This window comes from Dermacentor andersoni, chromosome 4 (assembly GCF_023375885.2).
Source record: "Dermacentor andersoni chromosome 4, qqDerAnde1_hic_scaffold, whole genome shotgun sequence".
NCBI classification, from domain to species: domain Eukaryota; kingdom Metazoa; phylum Arthropoda; class Arachnida; order Ixodida; family Ixodidae; genus Dermacentor; species Dermacentor andersoni.
The window spans coordinates 24418044-24443401 of record NC_092817.1 but is presented as its reverse complement, the minus strand read 5'-3'; the positions used below and the strand labels follow the sequence as shown (position 1 = coordinate 24443401).

General features: G+C 42.5%; 2 protein-coding genes and 1 long non-coding RNA gene across 3 annotated transcripts in view; 2 read left to right on the top strand and 1 right to left on the bottom strand.

Annotated features, from left to right (window-relative positions):
• The first annotated feature begins 3886 nt into the window (after positions 1–3886).
• On the top strand, positions 3887–15577 carry LOC140217313 (uncharacterized). The gene is made up of 2 exons (XR_011893806.1): positions 3887–4600; positions 15122–15577. It is a non-coding gene; the product is annotated as an uncharacterized lncRNA (long non-coding RNA).
• On the bottom strand, positions 4801–18937 carry LOC126535876 (ras-related protein Rab-33B-like). Its single transcript, XM_050182722.3, has 3 exons — positions 18384–18937; positions 16107–16322; positions 4801–10595 (listed from the first exon to the last, which is right to left on the bottom strand). The coding sequence occupies exons 1-3, from the start codon at positions 18594–18596 to the stop codon at positions 10347–10349; spliced, it is 678 nt and encodes a 225-aa protein (XP_050038679.1). The 5' UTR covers positions 18597–18937; the 3' UTR covers positions 4801–10346.
• Positions 18938–19053: 116 nt separating this feature from the next.
• Positions 19054–25358, top strand: part of Naa15-16 (N-alpha-acetyltransferase 15/16) — a 116444-nt gene continuing 110139 nt past the window's right edge. Inside the window, exons 1-4 of the mRNA XM_050182720.3 lie at positions 19054–19231; positions 19585–19669; positions 20068–20172; positions 24937–25025. Of these exons, the coding sequence (XP_050038677.1) occupies positions 19175–19231; positions 19585–19669; positions 20068–20172; positions 24937–25025 (336 nt within the window). The 5' untranslated portion in view covers positions 19054–19174. The remainder of the gene's footprint in view (positions 19232–19584; positions 19670–20067; positions 20173–24936; positions 25026–25358) is intronic.

Genomic DNA, 25358 nt, shown 5'->3' with positions numbered 1-25358 from the left:
GTGTGCCTCATGATCAAATTGTCGTTCTGGCACGTGAAATCACAGAATTGAATTCAGATTAAACACTGCACGTGTAACACCTGTGCAGCTGTATTACATTTGGCCAGCTGCACACAACATACCGACAAATAAATGTTGCAAGTTTATGATTCTGAAGTATCTGTTCATAACAGTTTATACTGCAAAGTTGAGAGTAATGTTTGTGTACGCTAAACCTGCATTGATGAGCTCTCCTAACTAAATAGTATATGCTAATTAATGGGACACTAAAGACAATATGTTTAGCTGTACTAACGAGCTACTGTTCTATAAATACCGAAAATGTCACTCTTACCTTTGAAGGAGGTGTTGGTAAGCCAAATAAAGTACAGTAACAAGAGAATGGTGGCGACGCTGCCTTCAAGCTCCCACCCCAGATCGCTGCAACATCATGAATTTTGATATCTGCTTGGGCCTAGAAAACTTATCACTAAAAATGGACAACATTGTGTTCTAAAAAAAACCAGAGACTGAACTTTGCAAATTTCAAGGATTTCACTGAGCCACAATGGCCTAAATATGACAAAACAGTTTAAAATCCATCACACTGATGTACAGGCTATGGGGTTTTGGTATGAAATTTTTAAAAAATATAGATTTTCTTTCTATAGATTTTCATTTTCTTTTGTAATAGTCAACCTCTTTCCGGGAAATTAACAAAGATGAAGTTTTTTTTCTTTAGTGTCCGTTCAAATGCATGGCATGGCATGGCAAGAACTTTATTTTAGTCCAGAGAAACTAGGGTCCGAGGGCACAAGCCCCCAGGCTAAGTCGGTGGCTCCGCCCACGTAGGCACCGGTAGGCCAAAGGCTTTCCCGATGTCGTGAGCTCTCCGGACGGCCAGGAGTTGATCTTGGAGGACTTCGCTGGATATGCGCCGACTCCAGTCCTCCTCACTGTTGAGATCCGAAGCCCTTTGGTTGGGGCACAGCCAGAACATATGATCAAATAGACACGAAGTGTGTCCACAACTTTTACATTCCGCGGGAAAATCCCGGTCAATTTTGTTAAGCACAAAAGGTGTGGGATAAGATTTAGTTTGAAGCATTCTTAATGTGACTGCCTGAGCTCGGTTGAGCTTCTGATGGGGGGGAGGAAAAAACCTCCTGCCTTCCCTATAGTGTGAGGTGATCTCGTGAAAAGTAGTAAGTGGGTCTTTGTAGGAGCCGCAGTCATCCTGGAGCAGTTCCTGATCTGATGCGCGGCATGTGAGATCTCGCACAGCAGAGTGAGCTTGCTCGTTAGGATTGCAGCCACTGGGGCTGACCGAGTGGCCCTGATGAGCCGGAAACCAGACTAGGTGTGAGCTATCCAGTTGGTCGTAAAATAGAGCCTCGTTGATGTGTTCCTGTTTATTATGTTTTTCGGGCTCTTATGTTCTGAAGCACAGACACTCCAATGTCCACAAGGTCAGGTGTATTAGTTTCCTGTGTGTTGCGCCCAAAAACTGCAACGGCACACCATTGACAGTGGCATTGTTCGTCGAAGGCGCCTATGTTAGCCACTACATGCCACTGCTGAAAATGGTCACTTCGTAGAACCTGCTGTGCAGCACAGCAAGATTACCCCTGCGATGTTTTGATTGTTACCAGTCACCGATCTCAACACTGCTTAGGAAGTCGAAATCCAGGAAGAGCTGGACGAAGACACAAGGGGTTGCCTACCATCCACATCTGCTAGAGTTCCTGTATATAGCTTCCTTTGCTCCCTAAATGGAGCTGTATAGAGTAACTCTAACAATTGCTACTTCCCCTCACTTACAGACGCTGCATCGTTACCTTTGATCAATACCTTGTGCAGTTACTTCTGTATAAAACGCTGCATGGCAACTGAAAAGGGGCTGCGAGTGCTCGGAAAGAGGCGGTTGACCAATGTGCTTCATGCAAATTACAAGCCCCATCCATCTAGTGTGATTCATGGCTATGATCAACCGCTACAAAAAAAAGTGTTCGACGTTCAACAAGCTTTACTTTCTTCCTTTAATATTTTGTGTGAGAGTAATATTTTGTATGACAGGCAGGCAACTTCCCAAGTGCGAATATGTTGCGCATGTTAGTTCAGTCATTAGCACGTCCAGTTCCAAACTGCACATTGCTGCAGCGTTTGATATACAGCAGCAAATGGCATAGGTAGGTAAGAGTGCATATAGTGGTGGGCAGAGATTTATTTACCATATGGTGAGGAGATGGCCTGGCCACGATGATGTAATGACATGCCCAGTGTTGGGTAGGATGCGCCTGTTGTACTAGTGTCACCGGGCTCGGTCGGCAATGCATTGGAGTACTTTTCAGCACACCCATTTATGGCGTGATTGTTTTAAAGCGAAAGCTTTACTGGCCACGAACTTGCGATTTCACCGTGGCGGTGCTCCAAGGAGGCACATGACGTCACAACGCGCCCCTCGCCGCGGATATTTCTCTCTATCTCGCTCCCTAGTCACTACTGCGCGTGCGCCACTAGTAGCACCGAGCCACAGATGTTCCGCCGCTGCGCAGCGCCGCGCCTTTTCGCCGCCGCTGCTTGGTATGGCGTCACACCGCGTTCCTCATTGTTTCGCTTGCCTCCGCTCGCTTCGCCAGCTGCGTCGCATGCCTCGTAACATGTTGGAGGATTGAAAAGGAGAGCTCGCTTGAGCCACAACCACAGTTGAGGCGGCAGCATGGACGGTGACAATTCTGATAAGCAGGAGGAGGCCTGGAATCGACATCGGAACAAGATGAAGAGGAAACGAATCACCCAGGAAACAGACGAACAGTGCGCTGAACGACTGGCTAAACGCCGCAACATAACTAGACAACCAGACTAACCTGGACTTGCAATCAAGATTAACCAAGGCTAACCATGCTATGCCTTAGCTTTCGCTACGTATATCCTGGCGTAGCCGAGCTAAGCCACTGCCAATTTTTTTGCTCACAGCCGTATCAGTGAAAGTTTTGTACCTTGCAGTGCAGTGCGTGTGCAATGCCTGTGGCCACACGTGTGCGTCAAGGTGCCTTCACACGGCGAACTATCTCGTCAACAAACCTGACGTCGCAACAAGTCAGCGCACTGTCCGGGTCTGAGCTTTACCTATAAACATTCCCACATAAAATGCACGTGAAGGGAAGAAATGTGACAAATTTCATTCAGGTCAGTTCAGCGCTTACCAAAGCAGGTAACAAGTGCATTTCACAGGTATTCAAGAACAGAAGTTAAACCTGAGCTAAGCTTTAGATTAATCAAATTCTGGGGTTTCGCTTGCCAAAATGAAGATATGATTATGAAGCATGCCATATAGGGGGGGACTCTGGATTAATTTTGATCACCTGCAGTTTTTCAATGTGCACCTAATGCACGATACACAAGCATTCTAACATTTCGCCCCCATTCAAATGCAGCCACCGTGGCCGGGATTCAATCCTGTACCCTCAGGCTTAGCAGCGCAATGCCAAAGCCACTAAGCCACCATGGTGGGTCTAACCTTTAAAGGGACACTAAAGAGAAAAATGATTTCTTCTGCATCTGTAAATTACCTTTCTACAACACCAAAAACACCACTCTTACCACAATAAGAGTCTTGGTACACCAGAAAAAGCGCAAGAACGAGACGGGTGGCGACACCTCATTAAATTCCCGCACCTAGTCGCTGCGACATCATGGATTTTGATGGCATCTTCTAGGGCCTACTTACTTATACAGGGGTACAGACTGCCTACATTGTGTTCTAAAGGAACCAAATATTAAACATAGCAAGTTTCGGGAACCTTTACTCAGCCAACACGGCCCAAATGCGAAAACGACATCATACTGACGTACCGGCGTCAGGGTTTCGGCACAAAATTCAAATACTGATACTTCGACCTTCATTTTCTCATCTAATGAACTATTATTTTGAAATGACTGCCTGTGGGGTTCTCAAACAATGCTTGATTAGTCTAAACTGATTCATTGTTTCGCTTTAGTGTCTTTTTAAGGCACCCTGTTGAAATTGGTTAAGTGCATTCTTTGAAGACTTTGCTTGCATTTATTTTGTGGGAAAAGATTAATACCGAAGAAAACATCGGCCAACTACTTGAATTTAGCGCCGAAATCACAGTGCCAATATGTCACAAATTTCAATGTGTATTCATCTGCTTGAGCTCCTTTTCACATAAAATAGTTTTTGAAACTTGCCAACATTATTTGGTTCCTTTAAAATGCTGTATAATCCTTGCTTATCGAAAGTCTCTGGCACATCAATGACGTCACATAAGCAGGACCTTCAAGGCTGCATCGTTGTCACCATATGGCTTACCTCTGCTGGCGGCAAGACTTCTCTTTTGAATTTCAGACGCGTAAGGAGTTTCATATGTCGCAGTGGCCAGAAAAAACTGCCACTAGAATGCTTGTTGCCAGAACATAATGCCTGCTCACTGGGCCCGAATGCATTGTACTAAGTGACAAAACTTTTTTTTTTAAATCTGCATTGCTACAGCATGCTGTAACATGATTAAAACTTGCTTATATGTCACAGTGGAACTGAGCAGACCAAGACTGTGCCTGCAGCCACGTCTAAAGGAGCTGTCAACGATGCCAAACACATGTAAGGATGTGTTGATAGAAGTTCAACCAGGCATGTCCAGTGACGTGCACTGAAAGCCAATCAGTCCAGTGTGTACGTTGATGTCCAATTTCATCAAAAATGAATTTCATTATGTCACTACGATGACACCCATGAAAAGGAAGCATTTAATAGCTAACGGTGAAGACATGTAACAAATAATTGGAGGAATTATGAAAGCAAAAGGTTTAAGAGTCTTTTATTTATAGACAGAGGTACCAACATGAATCAGTACATCATCATCATGATCAGCCTGTTTTATGTCCACTGCAGGACGAAGGCCTCTCCCTGCAATCTCCAATTACCCCTGTCCTGCACTAAACGATTCCAACTAGCGCCGGCGTATTTCCTAATTTCATCGCTCCACTTAGTCTTTTGTCGTCATCGATTGCGTTTTCCCTCTCTTGGTACCCATTCTGTGACCCTAATGGTCCAACGGTTATCTAACCGGCGCATTACATGACCTGCCCAGCTCCATTTCTTCCTCTTGATGTCAATTAGAATATCGTCTATACCTGTTTGCTCTCTGATCCAAACCGCTCTCTTTCTGTCTCTTAATGTTACGCCTAGCAATCTTCGTTCCATCGCTCTTTGCGCTGTCCTTAACTTGTTCTCAAGCTTCTTTGTCAGTCTCCAAGTTTCTGCCCTATATATCAGCACTGGTAAAATGCACTGATTGTACACCTTCCTTTTCAATGATAATGCTAAGCTTCCAGTCAGGAGCTGGCAATGTCTGCCGTATGCAATCCAACCCATTTTTATTCTGTGAATTTCCTTATCATGATCAGGGTTCCCTGTGATTAATTGACCTAGGTAAACGTACTCCTTCACAGACTATAGAGGCCGACTAGTGATCCTGAATTCTTGTTCCTTTGCCCGGCTATTTATCATTGTCTTTGTCTTCTGCATATTAATCTTCAACCCCGCTCTAACACTCTCTCTGTAGTACACCTGACAATATACAGCAACTTATCAAATAGCAAGGACTTGAGTACAGATTCTTCTAAAACAGAGAAGTAACTGTCAATGAACATTGCTGAAGAAAGCTCCATTGCTGAAATGCCATTATAGTAAATTTTTTGCCACCTAGAAAACATAAACAGGTCTGAACATCATTCACATAGAACCACTGCTTTCATTTCTAGCCCAGATCATCAAAGTGCTAGCAATGCAGAAGGCTAATGACATCTTATGGCATCAGGCACAATTGTGTGAGAACTCGTCTCGTGTGGAACTTATAACATTTGATGTTCACATTTTCCATAGTTTTCTTGCACGTCTTGCTACACTACAACATATGAACTCAACTTAGGTTCTAGGAAGGTCAAATGGCTAGTCATAATGGGAAAAACTTCAATTGCATGAGGTCACAAGAATAGGTGTGCCTACCTCCCACCAAGTACTTGATTTATCATAGAAAAAATCAGTCAGTGTCAGTCAAACTGGCACATTTAATTTAAGCCTACTAGCAGCAAACTGACATGTAAACTAAAAATCACAGGGAGTGCATTAAAATATTTTGTACACTAAAGACAACTGACAAGAAGTGAAGCCAGTAGGAATTCCATTAATAATTTTTGGTATAAATTCTTAGAGCACTGCTCAATACAGTATGTGAGGTAGTCTCTCATAACCATAGCATGCAAGGTTTTGTTTTATTAAAAGTCAACAATACTATGCAACCGTTGATCACTGCAGTTCTGTGCGAAGCAGCTCACAGAAAGTGTGACAGCAGTGAACAAAGTGTTCTGCTTTTTACATAAAGCATGCTTTGAGCACATGCATGAGTACCTGCTTGCAGTTCATGCCACACCGTGTTAGTGCCAGCTTCCCTTTTAAATTTGTCACTTGCTTTTAGCATCCCTATAAAGAACAATTCAGGCTGCATGGTAAATTTGGCTGAATTTCATATATAGCTGCATAAACATCCCAAATCTCCACAGTATTAAACTATTGCCACCAAACTGCACATCACAGCTTCATCAAGATTATTGAGCAGCACAGTGTTCCAAAAGAGCACACATCTACAATGTAACTCATTGCTCAGACTTGGCAATACACTCGGACCTCGTTATAACGAAATAGGATATAAAGAAATAATAGATATAACGAAGTAAATGAAATTCCCCTTGAAATTCTCAGAGATCCATGTATATAAAGCCTTGCTTTAACGAAGTGAAATTGTCCTTGCAATGGACATAACTAAATTTGTATAGACCATTGAGCTAGATACCCGACCGTTGTATACCGAGTACATCGCTTTCCGTGGGATTCGGCACATGTTCGCCATGGCAATTCGAAACTCCCGCATCAAATACGCATTTGAGCAACACTGCTCTTTCTCACTGCCATGAATAGCTGCGCACAAGCAACAGCACACTATCACACTTCTCCACCGACCTCTCTACAGTGCTTGCCTGGCTGCACGAGCCAGGCCATGCTGCGGTGCGAAGAGTTAGTGCATTCACTTCTATTGCACGCCAAGCAGGCAGGTGCAGCTGTGGTGGCCAGCACGATCTCGGGGGGTGGGGGGTCATGCCCAGGCCATGCATTCACTTTGCCATCTCCCTGTGGCACACTGTGGGGGCTGGCAGCTGGGCATGTCCTCCAAGCTTGGATTGGCACCGGTGCAATCTCGGAGGCCACAAGCCGAAATTCGCTTATTTCCTCTATCCCACAGCGGAGCGCTGTGTTGTGTGCCACATGCTGCTAAATTGTGACAAGCCAATTGGAAAGTGCATGTGAAAGGTCATCACAATGGAACAGAAGGCAGCTACCTAAAGGCTGTTGTGTCAGGTGCTAAGTCACTTGTCGTACGCGCCGAAGATTCTTTTGTTGATTTATTCAAATTTCATCACATGCGTGACCGTGTAGCGGTTCTGTGGGCCGCAAAGCCATCTTCTTAATTCCATGTTTACAATTGTGCGCCCCATTGAGCATATATTGGAGTTAGTGGCAATAATGTATATGATGAAGTAACGGATATAACAAAGTAATTTCGGCTTTCCCTTCAGCTTTGTTATAACGAGGTTCGATTGTACTTGTGTTTAATTGTTACTACAGGAAATCAGGTCACAACAAAATTCTTTGTTTATTATTTAATATGGACATCAGAGTGCAAAAACATCACCGGAAAAAGCAGCCAACAGTTCTCTAAATTGAATTGACTTATGTTGCACTACACCCTGCACTTTAGTGAGGCTGCAGCAGAGATTACGGCAAAGAGATCAAGTTGGTCATAGGTGCAGCCTTGGTGCTACACTGATCTGAGAAAGGTAAAGATAGTGATGCAACATGGAATGTTACTGCCATGTCTTCAAATATTCAATAAAACAAATGTGTAGACTGAACTCATCTGAGCTGAGTCAGTCCAGCAACAAGAGCTAGCATTCAAATGCTCTACCTTGATAGCTGCTTACATATTTTAACGAACTCAACACAGAAGCTGCCACCTGTTTCATGATAAACAAGCAACATTACATGATGAAGGCCAAACAGAGACACACCTAGAACAATTCATTGCATTTTCATTTAGTTCATTGTGTGCAGCAGTTGTTGCCACATAGATAACAGAAAAAGGAAGCTTAGCTGTAAATATTTTTCAGACAATGCCACATCGGTATTCCATTGGGGCACGCATTTGTCTGCTGTTGCGCATAGGTTAAAAGCTTAAAGAAGGGGCTTAGTGTGTAAACACATTATGCCAAAACGAAGAGTAATTAGCACCTCAAATTATGTGACACACACAATTTAGCATGTGTGTACAACTACTGATGTCTCTAATACCATGGGTCACAGCTAGCTTGACACATTCTAGTCGCCTCACCTCACTGTACATGGTGGTCCTTTATGAAAGGGAACACACAAGCACATGGCCTGCGCTCTGCAGCAGCAGCTTAGAGTGGCAGCAAAGGGAAGCACGTCTGCTTTTGGCATCATTTATAGGTGGCCGAATCGCCAATAGCAAGTGCCTGCTGGACTTAGCTGCACTCTCTCCCCCACATGACTTAGGCAAGGAGCGGGGCTTGCAGCGCCTGTTGCTAGCAAACTGCGCTTGTACGAGCGCGCTGGAAACATGGAAGTGCCAACATACCATATATACTCGTATAAGGGCTGCACCTTTTTTTTTCTAGAAACTTGGCTGTGTTTCGGCTCTTACAAGAATGAGGCCGATGATGGCCTATTAAAGGTTCATACTTATTTCGCAGCTGTAGCAGAGGGTAAGAAAGGAGCAAATGACATGTTATAAATGTCTATTATTGTATTTTACTCACCCAAACAGGGCTCCCTTCTCTAGAGGCGAAATGCCACCGATCTGACTGGAAACACTGCCAACACAGCTGACACAATGTGGCACACAAAGAAATAATGGCACCGCGGCACTGGCCTGAGTGGCATTGACAAAAAAGCAACTAGTGCCACCTAGCGGCAGCGGAACTAACTTTGCTTTCTGGTGAGACATTTAGATTTTTTTTCCAAAAATTTTGCCCTCTAAAGTGGGAGTGCAGCCCTTAGTCGAGTATATACGGTATGCCCAGTAGTTATTAGGTACTCTCAGCATATTTCAATGGGTGACAATTCCAGGACTACTTCCCTCGGAAATCTGTCTGTCCGTCTGTTTGAAACTTGACACAATGTGTGCCGTAGGTATAAATGGGGCACTGTGGGTGTTTATATGAGAATGCCTTGTAACTTCGTACGACTCCTGAGGTTTATGATTATGAGTGAGTACTCACAGGTAGTTGTAATTAGGCTAATAAAATATTAATGAAATTAATTACAATAATTTTTTAAAGCATAGTGACAGTTAATGAAGGGTAGGGAGGCTAATTGAAATAAGATTACGATAAAGTAATGTAATCAACAGTAATTACGAATAGATTAACAATTACCATCATTAAGGCCATGTAAAATTATTATTGCATAATTAACACATTTCAGATAAATCAATATGTAATAATTAATCAATTATTGTTCAATGAAATAATCGAACATGCAAATGTATCAATCATACCGTTACTTAAGCCTATGAATAAATTAGGCATCATTATTTGTGTGATAGCAACACTTGCTTAATTAATTGTGTTTAGTTACCGCCGTCAAAGTTTCAACCGAGAGTATCGCTCTCTCTCCCGAGTCACTCCGAATCAGGTGACGTTTATTCATGCTATGTAAAGAAGCAAGCAGCCAGAGCTGCGTGCTGTAAAAATTTCGCTTGGAGTACTTATTAACTACTGGGCATATGTTGGTACTTCAAAGTTTCCAGTGTGCTAGCAGCAGATGCTGCGCTGCAGGCCCTGTTCCTTGAACATCGATCTAAACGAGGGATGGAGACGAGCAGGCGCCTGCCTTTCAGCCGTGTCTGGTCATTCTGGCTGCCAATATATAACGCGAAAAGCGGATGCGATTCCTTTTACTGCCACTTGTTGGCACTCCAAGCAGCCACTCCAGAGCACAGGGCACGTGCTCGCATGTCCCCTTTAATAAAGGACCACTGTGTATATTTACAACAGTGATGTTGACAGAAAGTGTACGTCAAAGCCAAAGAAAATGTGCATTAAAAGCAGCAATATAAACATGTCCTTCAGTCGACCACTGTACATCGATATGCTAGTGTCCGCATATGGTCACACATAATGCACTGCCACAGAAGCAAAATCAAAAGGACCAGATTATGTTGTGCATATGCCATGGACAAAAGCTAGAGAACTATCAATACGACGAAGTCTCAACAGGCACACGAAGAGTCTGAATCTGATCGATCATTGGTGTGACGTAACATGACAGAGAGTGAGCGCTCCTCTGATTGCCAGTGTGATGGTGTCATCATGGGCTTGCTGTTCTTTAGCTTGTGGGCCAAGGTCATGAAGATGGCCTCTATATGGTCTGACTCACTCTCGTCCATGGCCGAAGTCTCAAAGAGGGGCATGTTGTGCATATCAGCAAACTTTTGTGCCATGTTGGTGCTCACTGCAGCCTGTAAATATTTAGGCAAATTACTGCATGTCACATTATGAGAAGGTAAAAGACTTCACGCTTTCCCAACCACACATGCACAGTGTTGATTACTTGTGATTGAAGGAAGTGTAGGCCCATTTTAAAGCCCCACCAGAGTTTCTGGTCTTACTGTGCCTATCTTGCAGGCAGGTTGAAAACTAGTTTTGATTTCTATGTAGCTGTACCTCTCTCTGGCAAATACTTCTAAGTGAAGTGAAATGAAGTTTTATTCAAAGTGTAGCAGTTGTATAGTACACTTTAGGAGAAGGGCAAAAGGCAAAATGCCAGACGAGGCCCATTCCCCTACAATCAGTTGTAGCATTTGACAGACAGCAGCAAACATACTTCACTACATAGTGAACATAAAGCACGGTCAGTTTCACAATATGAAAACACGCACTGAATAACATCATGTAAGATCTGACGGCACTTTCACGGAACACATATACTACTTTTTGTAATGTAGCAACCACTCTGTAACACTCTCTCTATAAGCCCTAAAAGAAGTACTCTGATGGATGATGTCTTCAATGTATTTGTTATCTTAAGAAAATGTATAAGTTGAAATTCAACTGTTTGTTCTCCATAGTTTCTTCTTATCTGTGGTGCTCTTTGAGAGACATGCCTCAACTCATAACTGGTTTGTGGATGTGATTTTAGGTTTGAAAAGATTTTGCCTTTATGATTAGCTGCACAATATGACTACTGCATGACTGTAGGCTATTAGTTGTTTTATATTCATTATACATAGGGAACTGAAATGTGTGGCCGAGCTCTCGGAATATGGTATGTTGGCAACGCCTGTTATTGCCCTCTTTTGAAGGATAAAGAGTGAATTGAGGTTTGCATTACCTGTATGAGCCCAGGCGAACAAACAGTAATGCAAATGAAATTGACTGAGCGTGAAGTTGTTTCTTTATCCATAGTGGCAGGAGGCACTTAAATGTTTGAATTATTCAGACAGATCGAGAAACCTTTGAATGGATATTTCTAACGTGTTCTGTCCAAGAAAGTTGTTTATAGATAGTGACACCAAGGAATTTGGCCGATACGACACATTCAATTATGTTGCCTGAAAATGTTACATTGAGACTATTGGTGATGTGTTTGTGTTTATTTTTAGGCATGAAGAACATATACTTTGTTCTTTTAACATTTAGTTGCAGCCTATTTGCACTGAGCCGTATTGCCAATTCATTCAACCAAGCATTTGCATTTTTGGTTATCAGATTCACACTGTACCTGCTAAAATATGGTGGCATTGTCTGCATATAATACCATTTTAGTCATATTCGGAATGATTACTATATTGTTGACATACAAAAGGAACAGTGTGGGCCCCGAGATTGAGCCCTGCAGTACACCAACTTCAATAGATTTCAAACGTTGAAGAAAACGCATTTAATTGTGTGCATTGCAATGTGGAGGTTAAGTAACTAGCGAAGAGGGAGAGTGGTGTTCCTCTTATACCATAGCAAGGTAATCTGCGCAAGAGTGTCTCATGGTTTATTGAGTTGAATGCCTTCTTGAAACCAACAAGCAGGCCAAAGGTAAGGAGTTTTTCTTCTATATCGTTTATAATTTTCACTTTTATACTAATTAATGCCATTTCAGGTGATTTTCATTTCTGCAAACCATATTGTTCTTCTGCAATCATGTTATTCTTATGCAGAAACTCAATCAGTTTGATGTTTATAACAGTTTCAGAAATGATAGAGAGTATGGGCAGGATAGATACAGGTCAATAGTTATTAAGGTCATCATAGCTGCCATTTTTATGAATGACACACACTCACAATTTTTAACTCCAAGAATTTTTTTAAGTAGAAAAATGTGATTACATATATGTAAAAATATTGGTGCTATTACATCAAATATTGTTCTTATGGCTTCAGCTTTAATATTGTCAATTCTGGTGGAGCCCAGGCGAACATAGTAATGCAATATGATTCTCAATTTCTTTTGTGGTTGTAGGAGCAAAAAATATTGTTCTCAGTGTATTAAATGTTATTTATAATGTGCCCAGAATCGGTACTGACAGTATCTTTAGCACTGATTTTTTTCTACTTGTAAAAAAATAACCATTAAATTTGTTGGCTAGCATTTCACATGCATGTGTTGTACCATCTAGCAGAATGTCACTTGGGATTGTACTCTTTGTTTTTGAAAGCAAAGTATTGAATGCTTTCCATATTTGTTGAGGATCAGATTTATCAGAAAAGGATTTCGCATAGTACTCTTCCTTTGCCTTTTTGAGATCTGCGGCTAACTTATTTCTGGATTCCTTGAACTGTTTCGAAGTATTTAGATCTGTTTTTTTTTTTATGTTTTAAAGAGCTTATCTTTATGCTGTATTCTTTTTCCACCCAAGGTTTTTTCACCTTTATATATTTAATGTGCCGTACCACAGGAAAACCGCATCTTAAACATGTAATATTTTCTTTAATAGAATAAAAAAAGGTGTGTCATATTGCCAACATGCATGGCTGGCCAGGTTAGACATACACCAGAGCTGCAAGAAAAGCTACCAGGATGACTAAGTTTAACACAAGACCAATGTTTACTGCAAAAAATCTGTACTAAGCCACTATTTCCCGGTGGAGCATAGGACGTGACCACTCATGAATGCGAAAAGGCATTCGCATTGAAAAAGGCATCTCTACAACATAGCGGCCCTAGTGCTTCACTACATTGTGGTATTGCTTTGCCCAATGGCACATCAGAAATGAAGTTGACTTGAGGTATGGTAGCTCAAGAAGTAGTTATGTTAGAACTTCTATTGCAGAACTTTGTGCAGTCTAAACAAAAAGCATTTTGTATTCAAGTTATTCTAGGCTCCTTTTTCTTTTGAGGTGTAGAAATGTCTACCAATTTTCGAAAAAATTTAAGTCTTGACAAAACAATTATTAAAATAATAATCAAGACGCTGCTTTTGAAATTTGCGTAATTGAAAAGAATGTTTATTTAACTGCATTGCTATGTATCACATTTTAATCGAAACTCAACAGTCTCTCCAGAGAAAAAATGTGCAAAATCTAGGTAGAACAGGCACCTTTCTCATAACCAACAGAGAGCTTAGTTCATTTTGAAGCAGAGAACATTAGCTACAATGGTTGTCGCAAGCTGAAATACAGATTGACAAGCAAGGACAGCTTACAAATGATTAATACCAATGTTCACTAAAAGAACAGAACAGTTTAAAACACTCGGTGCACACATATACGAGGTGCTATGCAAAAGTTCAGGGAATTTGAAAAGCATGAGCAAACTAAGTGTGGTACACATTTCCACCACTAGATGTGGCTAGCAATATGCCTTGTGGATCAATGTGCTGAACGACTTGCATCTAAGAAGTAGTGTTGTTTTGCAGTGCAATGTTTCACTGATTTGGTGCACTTCTCAGCAACCAATATGGCAGACTTAAGGAGCAAAGGATTCACATCAAGTTTTGTTTTAAACTTGGCAAAACTGTGGCAGAGCTCAACGTATGCCAGAGGACGGTTTTGGAGTAGACGCCATGAGCCAAAGTAGGACGTTTTTACGGCATAAACGCTTTAAAGAGGTCGAATGTGTGGTGACAACAATGAGCGTTCTGGACGCCCATCAACGAGGACAACCCCAGAAACGATAGCAGAAGTATGTAAGGCTGTCCTTGGAAATTGCAGGCTAACTATAAAGGATGTCTGCAACATTGTAGCACAATCATACGGCACAGTTCAGCGAATTTTGTTGGGTGTTTTGAACAAGAGGCACATTTCTGCAAAATTTGTTCCAAGACTGTTCAGTGATCAACAGAAGCTGCACCTTCATCATGACAATGTGCCCACTTGCACATCACTCGTTGTTGCACAGTTCCTGACTTCCAAACAAATCAGTACTTCCACACCCAACCTATTCACCTGACCTTGCCCCTTGCGACATTTCCGTGTTCACAAAGTTGAAGTTGAGGCTGAAAGAACATCGGTTTCACCCTGTTAAAGAGATCCAGTCATAATCGCAGGTGGTCCTTAACACACTATCACCTGGACAGTTCGACGAATGTATGGAATCATGGCAGAAATGCTGGGAGCGGTGTACACATGCTCAAGGGGACTATTTTGAAGGAGACAGTGCTGATTAGACGATACAGTGAACACATCTTTCTTTTTTATAACTGAATTCCTGGAACTTTTCGGTAGTACCTCGTACATCAGCATTAGCAGTTCTCAGCATCTAAATAATATGTCTGGCTCAGCAGCAACCTTGATTCAAGTGCTCGGACCAGCCACAAAACAAATCTCATCTGCCTCTTTTAATAGCGTCCGTTGCACATGCACTATGGTACATTGTGGGAAATTTGCTTCTTTCTTTGATAATGTGGAAAGTTGCAAGAAGGAACAAAAAACACAATGTATATTCTGACTGAGTGTGTTGGCATACAGGCAAGGTTAGCCTTGCAGAAGGTGCTGGCACTGTTCCACCTGAATGTATGTTCTGTTTACTTTCTCTCTTTAATTTTACTTTCAGGGCCATGAGTGGTATGGTGGTACAGGAGAACATGAACTGCTTGTAATGTTCACAGGCCAGATTTTCTGACTGAACAATTGTTTTCATTCTTTCTATCTTTCATCAATGGCTCACATGACACCACATCTGCACACTGATTTGATTGGCCATTCATTAAGATGGTGACAAAATGAACAGGGCCGAAAAAAGATTATTCTGACAAAATATGACCCCATGTTCTTTATAGCAACCATTCTGCCCTGTAATGGTATGTGCCTCTTAGAGTAGAACAAACAAATGCAAGCACTGCTAACTGGAGCTGTGCATCTCCTAATAAGTGCAGCCGAGCCTTGTTTATAACAGATAAGTCAAATTTGCCAAGAACATACCTTCGTTGTATTTGATATCTGTTATAAGTATACATGCTGTGGGTGGTGGAAAATAATAACAATAATAATAAAAAGAAATGCAAACACACGATGCTTTTTATGAGCCAGCAACAGGTCTCCTGTTGTCTTGAATGACCTGTTGGCAATATTTCTGTGCCGATACATGGCATGTGAACAATGCCAAATTACATAAGCACTTTGCACCATCTTTAGTATGCAACTGCTTCATTGTTGTGATCACACAGGACAGGCACACTGGCTTGCCAGCAGGACCAGCCAAGCCAAATCGTTGCCCAAAAAGAGCCCACATACACAATGTGCTGTTTCGAGTTGTTCTTGATGAGCATTTGACATTTTTGCTACCAGAATACATACAAGTGGACTGCCAAGTGAACAAATGTTTGTTTCCCTGTAACCAATATTGTCTTGCATCTTGGAATTCTGGTTTTGTTATAGCAGTAGAATACTCAGTGAAAAAAAGAAGGGCCAACAAAATGTTTATTTAGAAGTTCGTTATATTCATATCAAAGTATGACTACAAGCAGCCTTAGGCTTCATATAGCTTTAGTTGGTAGATGTCGCAAGAACAGTTTGGTGTGGTGAAACAGTTAACCTACCTTGTCTTTGCAATCACACTTGTTACCAACAAGGATGCGAGGAATGTCGGAGGTGAGTTGGTGCTCATCGCATTCCTCTACCCAAAGGGGCAGGCTCTGGTAGGATGCCATCCTCGTGACATCGTAGACAAACACTACTGCATGCACATTGCGGTAGTAGTGCTGTACCATGCTTTTGCGAAACCTTTCCTGGCCAGCTGTGTCCCATAGCTGAAGCTGCATTTAAACAATGAATGAAAAAGTGCACCAAAGCCTCACTCATATGATTGTCAAGGTACAGGCAGGGAACAAATATTTATGAAAGTACTTCTTAGGATATGAGAAGAATACCAGGGAATTTGTTCTCACGGCACAACTTGCAGATGCTTTTAAATTTCAGGAACAAAAGACTGCGTCCTTCTCGCTATAACGAACTGATTAACATGCTGCTTCTTTCATCTTCAGCCATTTAGGTTCATCTGGTTTGGTTTGTGTATTGCATGAAGATTCCTTATAAAGGTAGAAATAAACTAGCTCACATAGTGCAGCAGCCATGTTGGCACATGAGCATTTATGACCTAACATAAGGGTGACAATGTTTTTCTGCAGAGTTGCTGTGGTGCAGTGTTAACACAGATTACCTACTGAAACAATATAGTCCTATGTATGTGCACCTATTTCTGTGTTTAGAAAACTATGCAGTGAGAACTGTCCTGCACAATAAAGCACCTTGGCATGAACATTAAAACAATATCAGTACCTTTATAAAGTGGTGTTCTGGACATTAGGAAGCTTAATGAGATTTAAAACACATGCTTGGCTATGTGGTATCTGGGCCTTTATGACTGTTTAGCATGTTGTGTTGCATTGCATAGTTGCATCACAAGTGCTGATGGCTGTTTTTTGGACTGCATGAAATGGTTTGCCAAGATGCAGAGCATGCTTATACATATACATATAATAACATACATATACATATACTATAACCCGTACTTCCATATAAGGGAACTTGACTGCTTTCTTATACAAGGGCTGTTCTGCCTGAAAAACAGCTTTTTCAATATCAGAATTTCCTTGTATCTGATCTGGTATGGGAAGCTAATTGCACTGCTAAATGAAATTTTATTTTTGCATAGCATTAGCATGACAGTTGATGTTGCTAAAGTGGCTGATTCTCCTAGGCAACATATTATATGTGATATGTTTTGTGCAATAGTATTGGTAGAGTGAACCCTATATTACATAGCCATTTCTATATTTTCTTTCATATGCACATTACAGAGGACCCTCCCTCCCCCCTCCTCCCACTGAAAAGTTTGTAGAGTCATGGACATAACAGCTCTGCAGACAGCTTTACTATATGTAAGAGAAACCACGGAGCGTTAAAAGAATTTGTACTGCATGCAACAGTCGCAGCTTTATTGCAAAATGTTTTCTCAATGCTGAACACACCTGGTCACCTTGTCAGCAGCTGACAGTGATCAAACGCACTTCGTGCCAGAGAAAAGTGCCTTTTCAAACGCAGTTTTGACGATGCACTGACAAGAGATCACTGGAACCTTCAATGTGAACACTGATATAATGAAACATAATATTAGCTGAAACACTGCAAACTGTCGAGAAAATTCAAGCAAAGCTTCAAGGTTCGGCGATGGGTCGCTTCCTTCCGCCTTAAACGTTTCAAAACGTCATGAGTTCGCAAGAAGCGCCACACAAAACTGGCATGTGCCAGGTTTTACAACTGTCACATGTGTGAACACCTGAAGTGCGCTAGGGCAGCGTGCGACGTGCTGATTATCCCGGTCATAATACCAGCAAAACAAAACATGCGAATTCACACAGGGCACACTATCACAATCGAATTAGATCCATAACACCTTTCTCAATCGCGATTAGCTCCTTTGTACAAGCCGCTGAAGGGAGCCAATCGTGATGGAGAAATTCGATCCGGATCGGGCTCGATCGCGATCGAAAATGCACCGCGTGACCACTGTCATTCTAGACGCTCCAGTCAGCGATAGTTCCGGCCACGACCCGTTCCGGCAACCATGTAATGGTTGTTTAAAAGAAAATAGAGACAAAATTATCAAATAAACAAGAAATAAATGCTGTCAATGACAATCATATACGTAGACAAACAATATACAGTACGGTTCGTGCGCTCTCAGGAAACTTGTCAACTCATAAGTACTTTATGCGCGTCACTGTAAGAGGAAATAGGAAAATCAGGGCGACAGAAAAATTAATTCGCAGCCGCGCATATACGGCAGCAAGTACGCGCCTTTAATATTTACATACCTTAATCTGCTCACCGTCTACTTCCACTGTCCTTTCGCGAAAGTCGACTCCAATGGTAGCCTCCGTTTTAGCAGGAAACTTGCCGCAACAGAAGCGGTAAGTCAAACACGTCTTGCCCACATTTGTGTCTCCAATCACGATGATCTTGAATATGCGCTTCTGCTTCTCGACGCACACCCTGTTTGGAGAGCCTACGGGCGATTTCTCTGCCATGCTCTGCCAGCAAGAGTCCTTACGTAACGAAGGAGCTCGGCGCTTTCACCGTTCCTTGTCGCTTCGGTGCTCGCACCAAAACAAACGCAGCTGTTGGACGCGCCCCGGCACATCAACTTTTACAAGATTAAGCGTTAGGCAGCTGCCGTCGCGAAACACAAGCGATCCAGAAAATAACAATGGGTGCTTTCGTCTAATCTACCGGCCAGGTCACGGAAGCGTACAACGGTGGGACGTGTCAAGCGGCACCTTTGTCACAAGAACATAGGTTTCGATACCCCACTTTGAGACCATTGAGACGCCATGTTTCATTACGGCTTGACTGATGATGATAAACAATGAAACCAGTATAATAAATTGTAACTGCATTGAATCAGTGCAGAGTAAGTTGAAATCAAAATATAATAATAAACAATGCCAGTATATTACTTTAGTATTATATATTGCGAAAAAGGGTTCGAGGATACAATGGCAATGCCGTGCGTCCGCCATTCACGCTTTTTACCACGCGGTTCTGACACGAGTGTTATCGGAAGGAGTCCTCTGTGAAATTCCCCGGTTCCTCTCTTGGCTCCGGGATGTCTCCCAGCCAACCGCTACCACCAAAAGAGAATGCCCTATTTAAAAGAATATTGGTGAGTATTGACTCGTTTTGTGCCGCACTGCGCGCTTGAACGACAGTCTAAGCCTACTTGCACAACTCTGATGCACCGAGAAGGGCATCTCTTTCGCGCGATTACTGATTTTTGCAGCCTTGCTTTAGGTTACAGTTAGGGAAGGCAAGCTTCGAGCTGAATTCCAAAAATCTGCGCTGTTTTTAGCGTGACTACGTTGTTTGCAACTTAAATTTCACGGCATCGTCTCCGTTCAACCGGCGTCATCCGATAGCTATGATCGATGTGAAATTCAAATAACTGCACACATTTTTCTACTGTTTCGCTCGTGTTTTGTTGAGTAAAAACCAGCGATCGCTGGCTGTTTCTTTCAGAAATGCTACGAACACAAACAATACAAGAATGGGTTAAAATTTGCCAAGCAGATTTTAACCAACCCGAAGTTCGCGGACCATGGAGGTGGGTGTGCAATTCCTTTTAAAGCAAGGGCGCGTATTGTTATCGAAATAGCTGCCTTGTTGGGCAGCGAAATTGTGTCAGCGTTATTGGCTCCATTGAGTTATTACTCGTAGTTGTTCGCGGTTTGCGTATATTTGTTTCCTAGGAGAAAAAAAAACTGCGCAACTAATTTATCTTGCAGGTTTTATCAGCTAGAGATGTGCCAAGCTGCGTTTTTGACAAACTTAGTCGGAGAGCTAAGCGCAGTGTAAATAAAAGCGTTATTTTTCACGTTTCGATTGCCGTTATTCACAATTTATCGGCGCTGCCTTAACGTGTGCAACGCGCAGCTGCCGGTCTTATGGGTGTGTCGGTGCTTGATGTATTAACTGCTTTTATACGGTTTTTCGTTTCGTCAGAAACGTTGGCTATGAAAGGGCTGACTCTGAACTGCCTAGGGAGAAAAGACGAAGCTTATGAATACGTTCGGAAAGGGCTCCGGAACGACCTCAAGAGCCATGTCTGTATCCTTTTATGCCGCTCTGGTGGACAGCAGCAGTTCGCTGCATGGTGGTGAAGTGAAACTTGTGGCGTTGCTGGCGTGCATGCTCGAATAGCTTCATGACTGGAGGGAGTATTTTAACTGTTTCAGTTTGCATGACAGTAGTTTGTTGCTTTTCTTACCCAAGCTGTGATTGTTAAACAAGTGAAATTGAACAGCATTGCAGGTCGTCACTTGTTGACGTTAAAATAGGACAGTATGTAGTCTAAGGACCTGTTGTGCTGGAACCAGTGTTTTGTGAATGCAAACATGAACAATTCGGTCTGGTGACTCGATAGGATTTCGGATAATGATAAGCTTTAGCTATCGTAAGTTGTGTTGGTGCAGCATGGTAATGAAGATGGAGCAAGACATTTGGTTTACCTTGTGGAAAGTGCCTGCAACCTCAAAGATGTTCGTGACACGTGAGATTGATGATGTATGGTGTTGGGACCTTGGCAGATGCATTCATCTAAATGTAGTAAAGCACATGGTGAAAATTATTCTGAGCTGAAATAAACTCTACATACCTTGCTGCTGTTAATTGGTGTATCAGCTGGGATTGTGTTACTGGGGGTAGTACATCTGCACCAATTTGCAGCACCAATTTGCAGCACCAATGTGGACGTGTGCAGCTGTATCATCTGTGTGATGTGAGCTTGGTGCCTTTCATACAGGTTCTTCCTGACATTCAATTGTCAAATGAAACTTGTCAGTAGTAACAAGAAAAATAGTAGTAAAAGAAGTGGGAACCTGGAATTCGTGCAAAGCACGGATAAGGCGCTCACCCGCCTTGGTGGCTTAGCAGCTATGGTGTTGCGATGGGATCAAATCTAGGCCGCAGCAGTTGCATTTACGCTGGGACGGAATGTGAGAACGCCTGTGTCCTGTGCATTGGAGCATGTTAAAGATCACCAGGTGGCTGAAATTAATCCGTAGTCCCTCACTACAGCGTGCCTCACAATCAAATCGTGGGTTTTGCATGTAGAACCCCTGATATTAGTTTAAATTAATGTTTAATCATGCTTTCTGTTACAGCACTGTCTTATAGTGTGCCCGATGCTACAGTGAGAATGTAGAACTTAAATATTAATCCATTTGTTGAACTGTATTCCCATTTTCATCTGCTTACCGAACACTAGGTCCCTCAGAGATGCTGAGGGGTGTTGTGTATAACCGTATTGCAGGCTAATCGCTCACGGCATGATTTGGCACAGCTGAGCCATGTTGCACGTGGTCTGCAAACTGGTTTGGTGGTTGGTCTGTCAGGTGAATGTACTATAAGAGGCTCTAAGCAGATCGGCATTTCGCACTATGATTTTGCGTAGTATTGTATTTAAGAGCTCACTGAAGAACAACTCGGACATGTCATATGCCAATGAATATTATCATCTTTAATGCCATCTTGTCCCCTCGCTCATTGCAGGCACTACTTCCGCTTCTTCACTATAAAATTTCCCTGGCTGTTAAAACACGCATACACTGTCTCTTGCGCAGTGTGTAGCCCCTTAACTTTATCGGATGTTTTCTCTCTTGAGCGCTCCTTGGTGGTGCTAGCACAAGTCTAGTGGTGCTTTGATGCTGCAAGGATCGTTCTGCATGCTGCAGTTCACTGTTGTATAATTGTGCTATTTCTTCTTTCCGCATCTTGGATGGAGATGTAGCATGCTGCTCGGCTGCAGGCAATGCATTTTTCCCTGTAGAGATGGTGTGCCGGGCTGTGGTACATCTACTCTAAAAGACTAGGACATTTGATTATCAACTTCTATACAGCTTCTGGGTGCACTGCTTGAAACTTTGAAGTGTTCCAAACTTGTCCTTCTGAAAGAAATGAAGCTGGTCCTCACTGCTCAATAATCTTCTGGAATCCGAAAAGTGTGAGGAAATCTTGCCATGGACTCTTGACTTCCTTATGCGGTTCTATTTACCGATGCCACCTGTGTCTTGGTTATGCTCCATGTGTTGCTCTATGTACTGCTTCTAAGAAGCTTGTTTCTGCTTGACACGCTGGCTCAGCAGTTTCATCACTTGTGCAGGGTTCTTGCCAAATGAGTCATCCGGTAATCCGACAATATTTAATTACATTTGTCGTAGTTGTCTGTGTAGCAAGACGGCAGGTTCAACTGCCCTTGTGGCGTGAGGAGTGCAGCGATAGAAGCCCAAGTAGTCTGTATCAGCGATATGCATCTCATGCTGCTCATGTACTGCCATCTGCTCGTAAGGCTTCTTGACTTGCTCGTAAGGCTTCTTGACTTGAACCATTTCATGAGACCATTTGCCTGTGGATGGTACACAGAAAAGAGAAACAATGGCGTTTACCACACTCCCGAAGGAACACTCTGAATTCCACCAAGGCAAACAGTGGTCCATAGTCAGAAACTATCTCATAGGGTAGCCCTCATGGGAAAACATTTGTACCAGGAAGTTTTTTATCCTTGCAATAGAAACGTTCCTTGAAAAAGTGACCTCTGGCCACTAGTGATAATAAGCGTCGCTGCATAACCACAGTCAGTAGAAGCTTGCGTGAAGGGCCCAATAATATCTATAGCAGTCTTCTCCCAAGCTGTTTCAGGATAAGCTTCCGGCTGCAGAGTTGCCGCAGTTGGCCGCTCGGACTTGTCACAGGGCTGGCAAACAATACAGATGCTCGTAGTTGTTCAACATGTCCGTCCAGCATTTTCCACCAGTACAACTCTCACAGTTGCCCTTCCGTTTGGCTTATTCCCGGATGGAATTCAGGAATGATGTTCATCAAACAACGGGTACGGGCACCAGGAACCACTGTTCTGTCACCCCAATGAAGTAAGTCGTGCACAACGAAGAGTTCATTGCGTAAATGAAAATATGGTGCAAGCTCTGCTTGTAGTGATTTCTTATGAGGCCAAGATAATGAAGTAAATTCCATGGTCTGTGCAATAACACTGTCATTGTCACTGGCTGCTTTTAATTCTTGTATCATTACCATAGGAGAAAGAAGAAAGACAGTCATCTTCAGCAGCAACATCGTTGTGCACCTCCTGCAAAGGTAGTTGAGAGAGTTCATCGGCCACAACATTGTGGCTTCCCTTGCGGTACTGGATGGGGTAGTTGTGGCTGAGTAGGCGCACTGACCTACGTGAAATGCGTAAAGGCCGATATCCAGTTTCTTTTGTTAACAATGTGACAAGAGCACTGTGGTCAGTTCACAAGACAAAGGGACGACCCCAAAGATGCACATACCAATGCTCACAGGCCCAAACACAGCTAAGGCTTTGCATTTGCCTGCAGAGTGTTCCATTCTTGCGGGCTCAAGGTGCAGGAGGCAAAGGCAACCGTCTGTAGGGATCCCTCGTTATTTTGCTGCAGTGCAGCGCTAAGTCCATGCCCAGAAGCATCAGTCACAATTACAGGGAGGCTCAGGTCGAAGAAATGTAGCACATTGCAAGTTATCAGTGATTCTAAATGAGCGATGCTCTTTTCAGCAGCTGACGTCCCAAGCAAATGGCTTGTTGCCTTGAAGCAACCTGTGAAAAGGCTCCACAACACCCGAGAAATGGGGAGCAAACTTTGTATAAAATCCTGCAAGTCCAAGCAGGAAATGAAGTTAGTTTACGTTAGAAGGTGCAGGAGCTTGCTCTATCGCTTCGATAGATGAAGCTAGTAGAAAGAAACATCTCAGAGGCCTGCTTCCACTGGTTTCATGGCAGAGCTGGATGACAAGGCAAAGGCAGGAAGGGCAGCTGTGTTTGTAGCCCCGGGACGCTCATTGTGTTGAACTAGGAGGAGATTCGCCAGGAACGTCGCATGGGCTATTCAAATCCTTGTTGCCAAAATATTGTATTTAAGAGCTCACAGAAGAATGACCGGACATGTCATATGCTGATGAACATCATCTTATAATGCCCTCTTGTGCCCTTGTTCCTCATGGGCACTGCTTCCTCTTCACTATGTCACTCCTAACATCCATGATTGGATTCTTGGTGTTGCTACTGGTGACACAGTGACATTTTGTCTACTGTACTAGTGTGATGTGTAGTTCTTGAAGTGTAGTTATTAGAGACTCTGCATTAAGCATAACTAGCCACATTGGCTAAGTGCTTATGGCATTCTGTTGCTTAGCATGAGGTTGCGGCTTTAATTCCAAGCCCTAGCGGCTGCATTCCAATTCAACCAAAACCGGGATGTTCAACCCTATAATTTGACTTCTTAAGCATGAAATGGTGTTATCCAGAGTATTTCAATCATTAGCAACCTTGTTCATGGCATTGACAACCACTGAGCTGTGGTTTGGCTGATTTAATGAAACTCAATATAGCTTAAATTGTGCATATTGCTTATGAATTCGTATTTTTGCTCACTATGGTAGCTTAATGGCTTTTAAACATAACTTCATAGATTGGATTTTCAGCTTTAGCGATCACACTCTGATGGCTGTGGAATGCAAAGACACTTGTTTACCTAGATTTAGTTGAGGATAAAGGACCTCATGTGCCAAAAGCAGTGTCTCATAGCCCACTGTTCAGCTTTAGAAGAAAAGCCCATCAGTGACTCTAACTGAACTTTTTCATTTGCAATAAATTTGAAATATTGCCTGTATTCTTAAGTATATGTGCCCTTTATTAATGGCTGTATAATAGAAGCTTGATTAGATTCACCTTGAACAACGCCCAAATCTAGTTCAGAGTAATAGTTTGTTTATTTTGTTTCTGCAAGATTGTGTTTTTGCCCCCTTCTCTGGTTGTTTTCCTTGACATGATACCTGCTGAAGGCTGGCATGTGTATGGCTTACTACAGAGGTCAGACCGCAAGTACGATGAAGCCATCAAGTGCTACAGGAATGCTCTCAAATGGGACAAAGTAAGTTATTTTCAAACATAGTATGATGCACACACCCTGTCTGGTTGATCATTAGTTTCACAACTTGCAGCCAGTCCTGTAATTCCTGTCATAATTGTGGCTTCCAAATCTATTTGTTGCGCATATTGTTGCGATACAATGCAGTAGGTAAAATAGGCAATTTGCTTCGCTATATCGAAATTTTGTTGTATTGAAATTCGACCTTTTATGCAAGTCGATTTTTCTTACTCAAAAAGGGGCCACAGAACTTTCCGAATTACCGGGCAGTCAAAGAAAGCACATCTGAATGAGAAAACAATTAATTTTGATAAATCTAGGGGTCGTCGACGAATG

Coding starts and splice junctions, on each gene's coding strand:
- LOC126535876 (XM_050182722.3), bottom strand. CDS start 18,596: ATGGCAGAGAAATCGCCCGTAGGCTCTCCAAACAGGGTGTGCGTCGAG. Junction 16,323..18,383: donor TAGACGGTGAGCAGATTAAG/GTATGTAAATAT, acceptor GTTTAAATGCAG/CTTCAGCTATGGGACACAGC. Junction 10,596..16,106: donor AGTGTGATTGCAAAGACAAG/GTAGGTTAACTG, acceptor AAATATTTACAG/GCTGCAGTGAGCACCAACAT.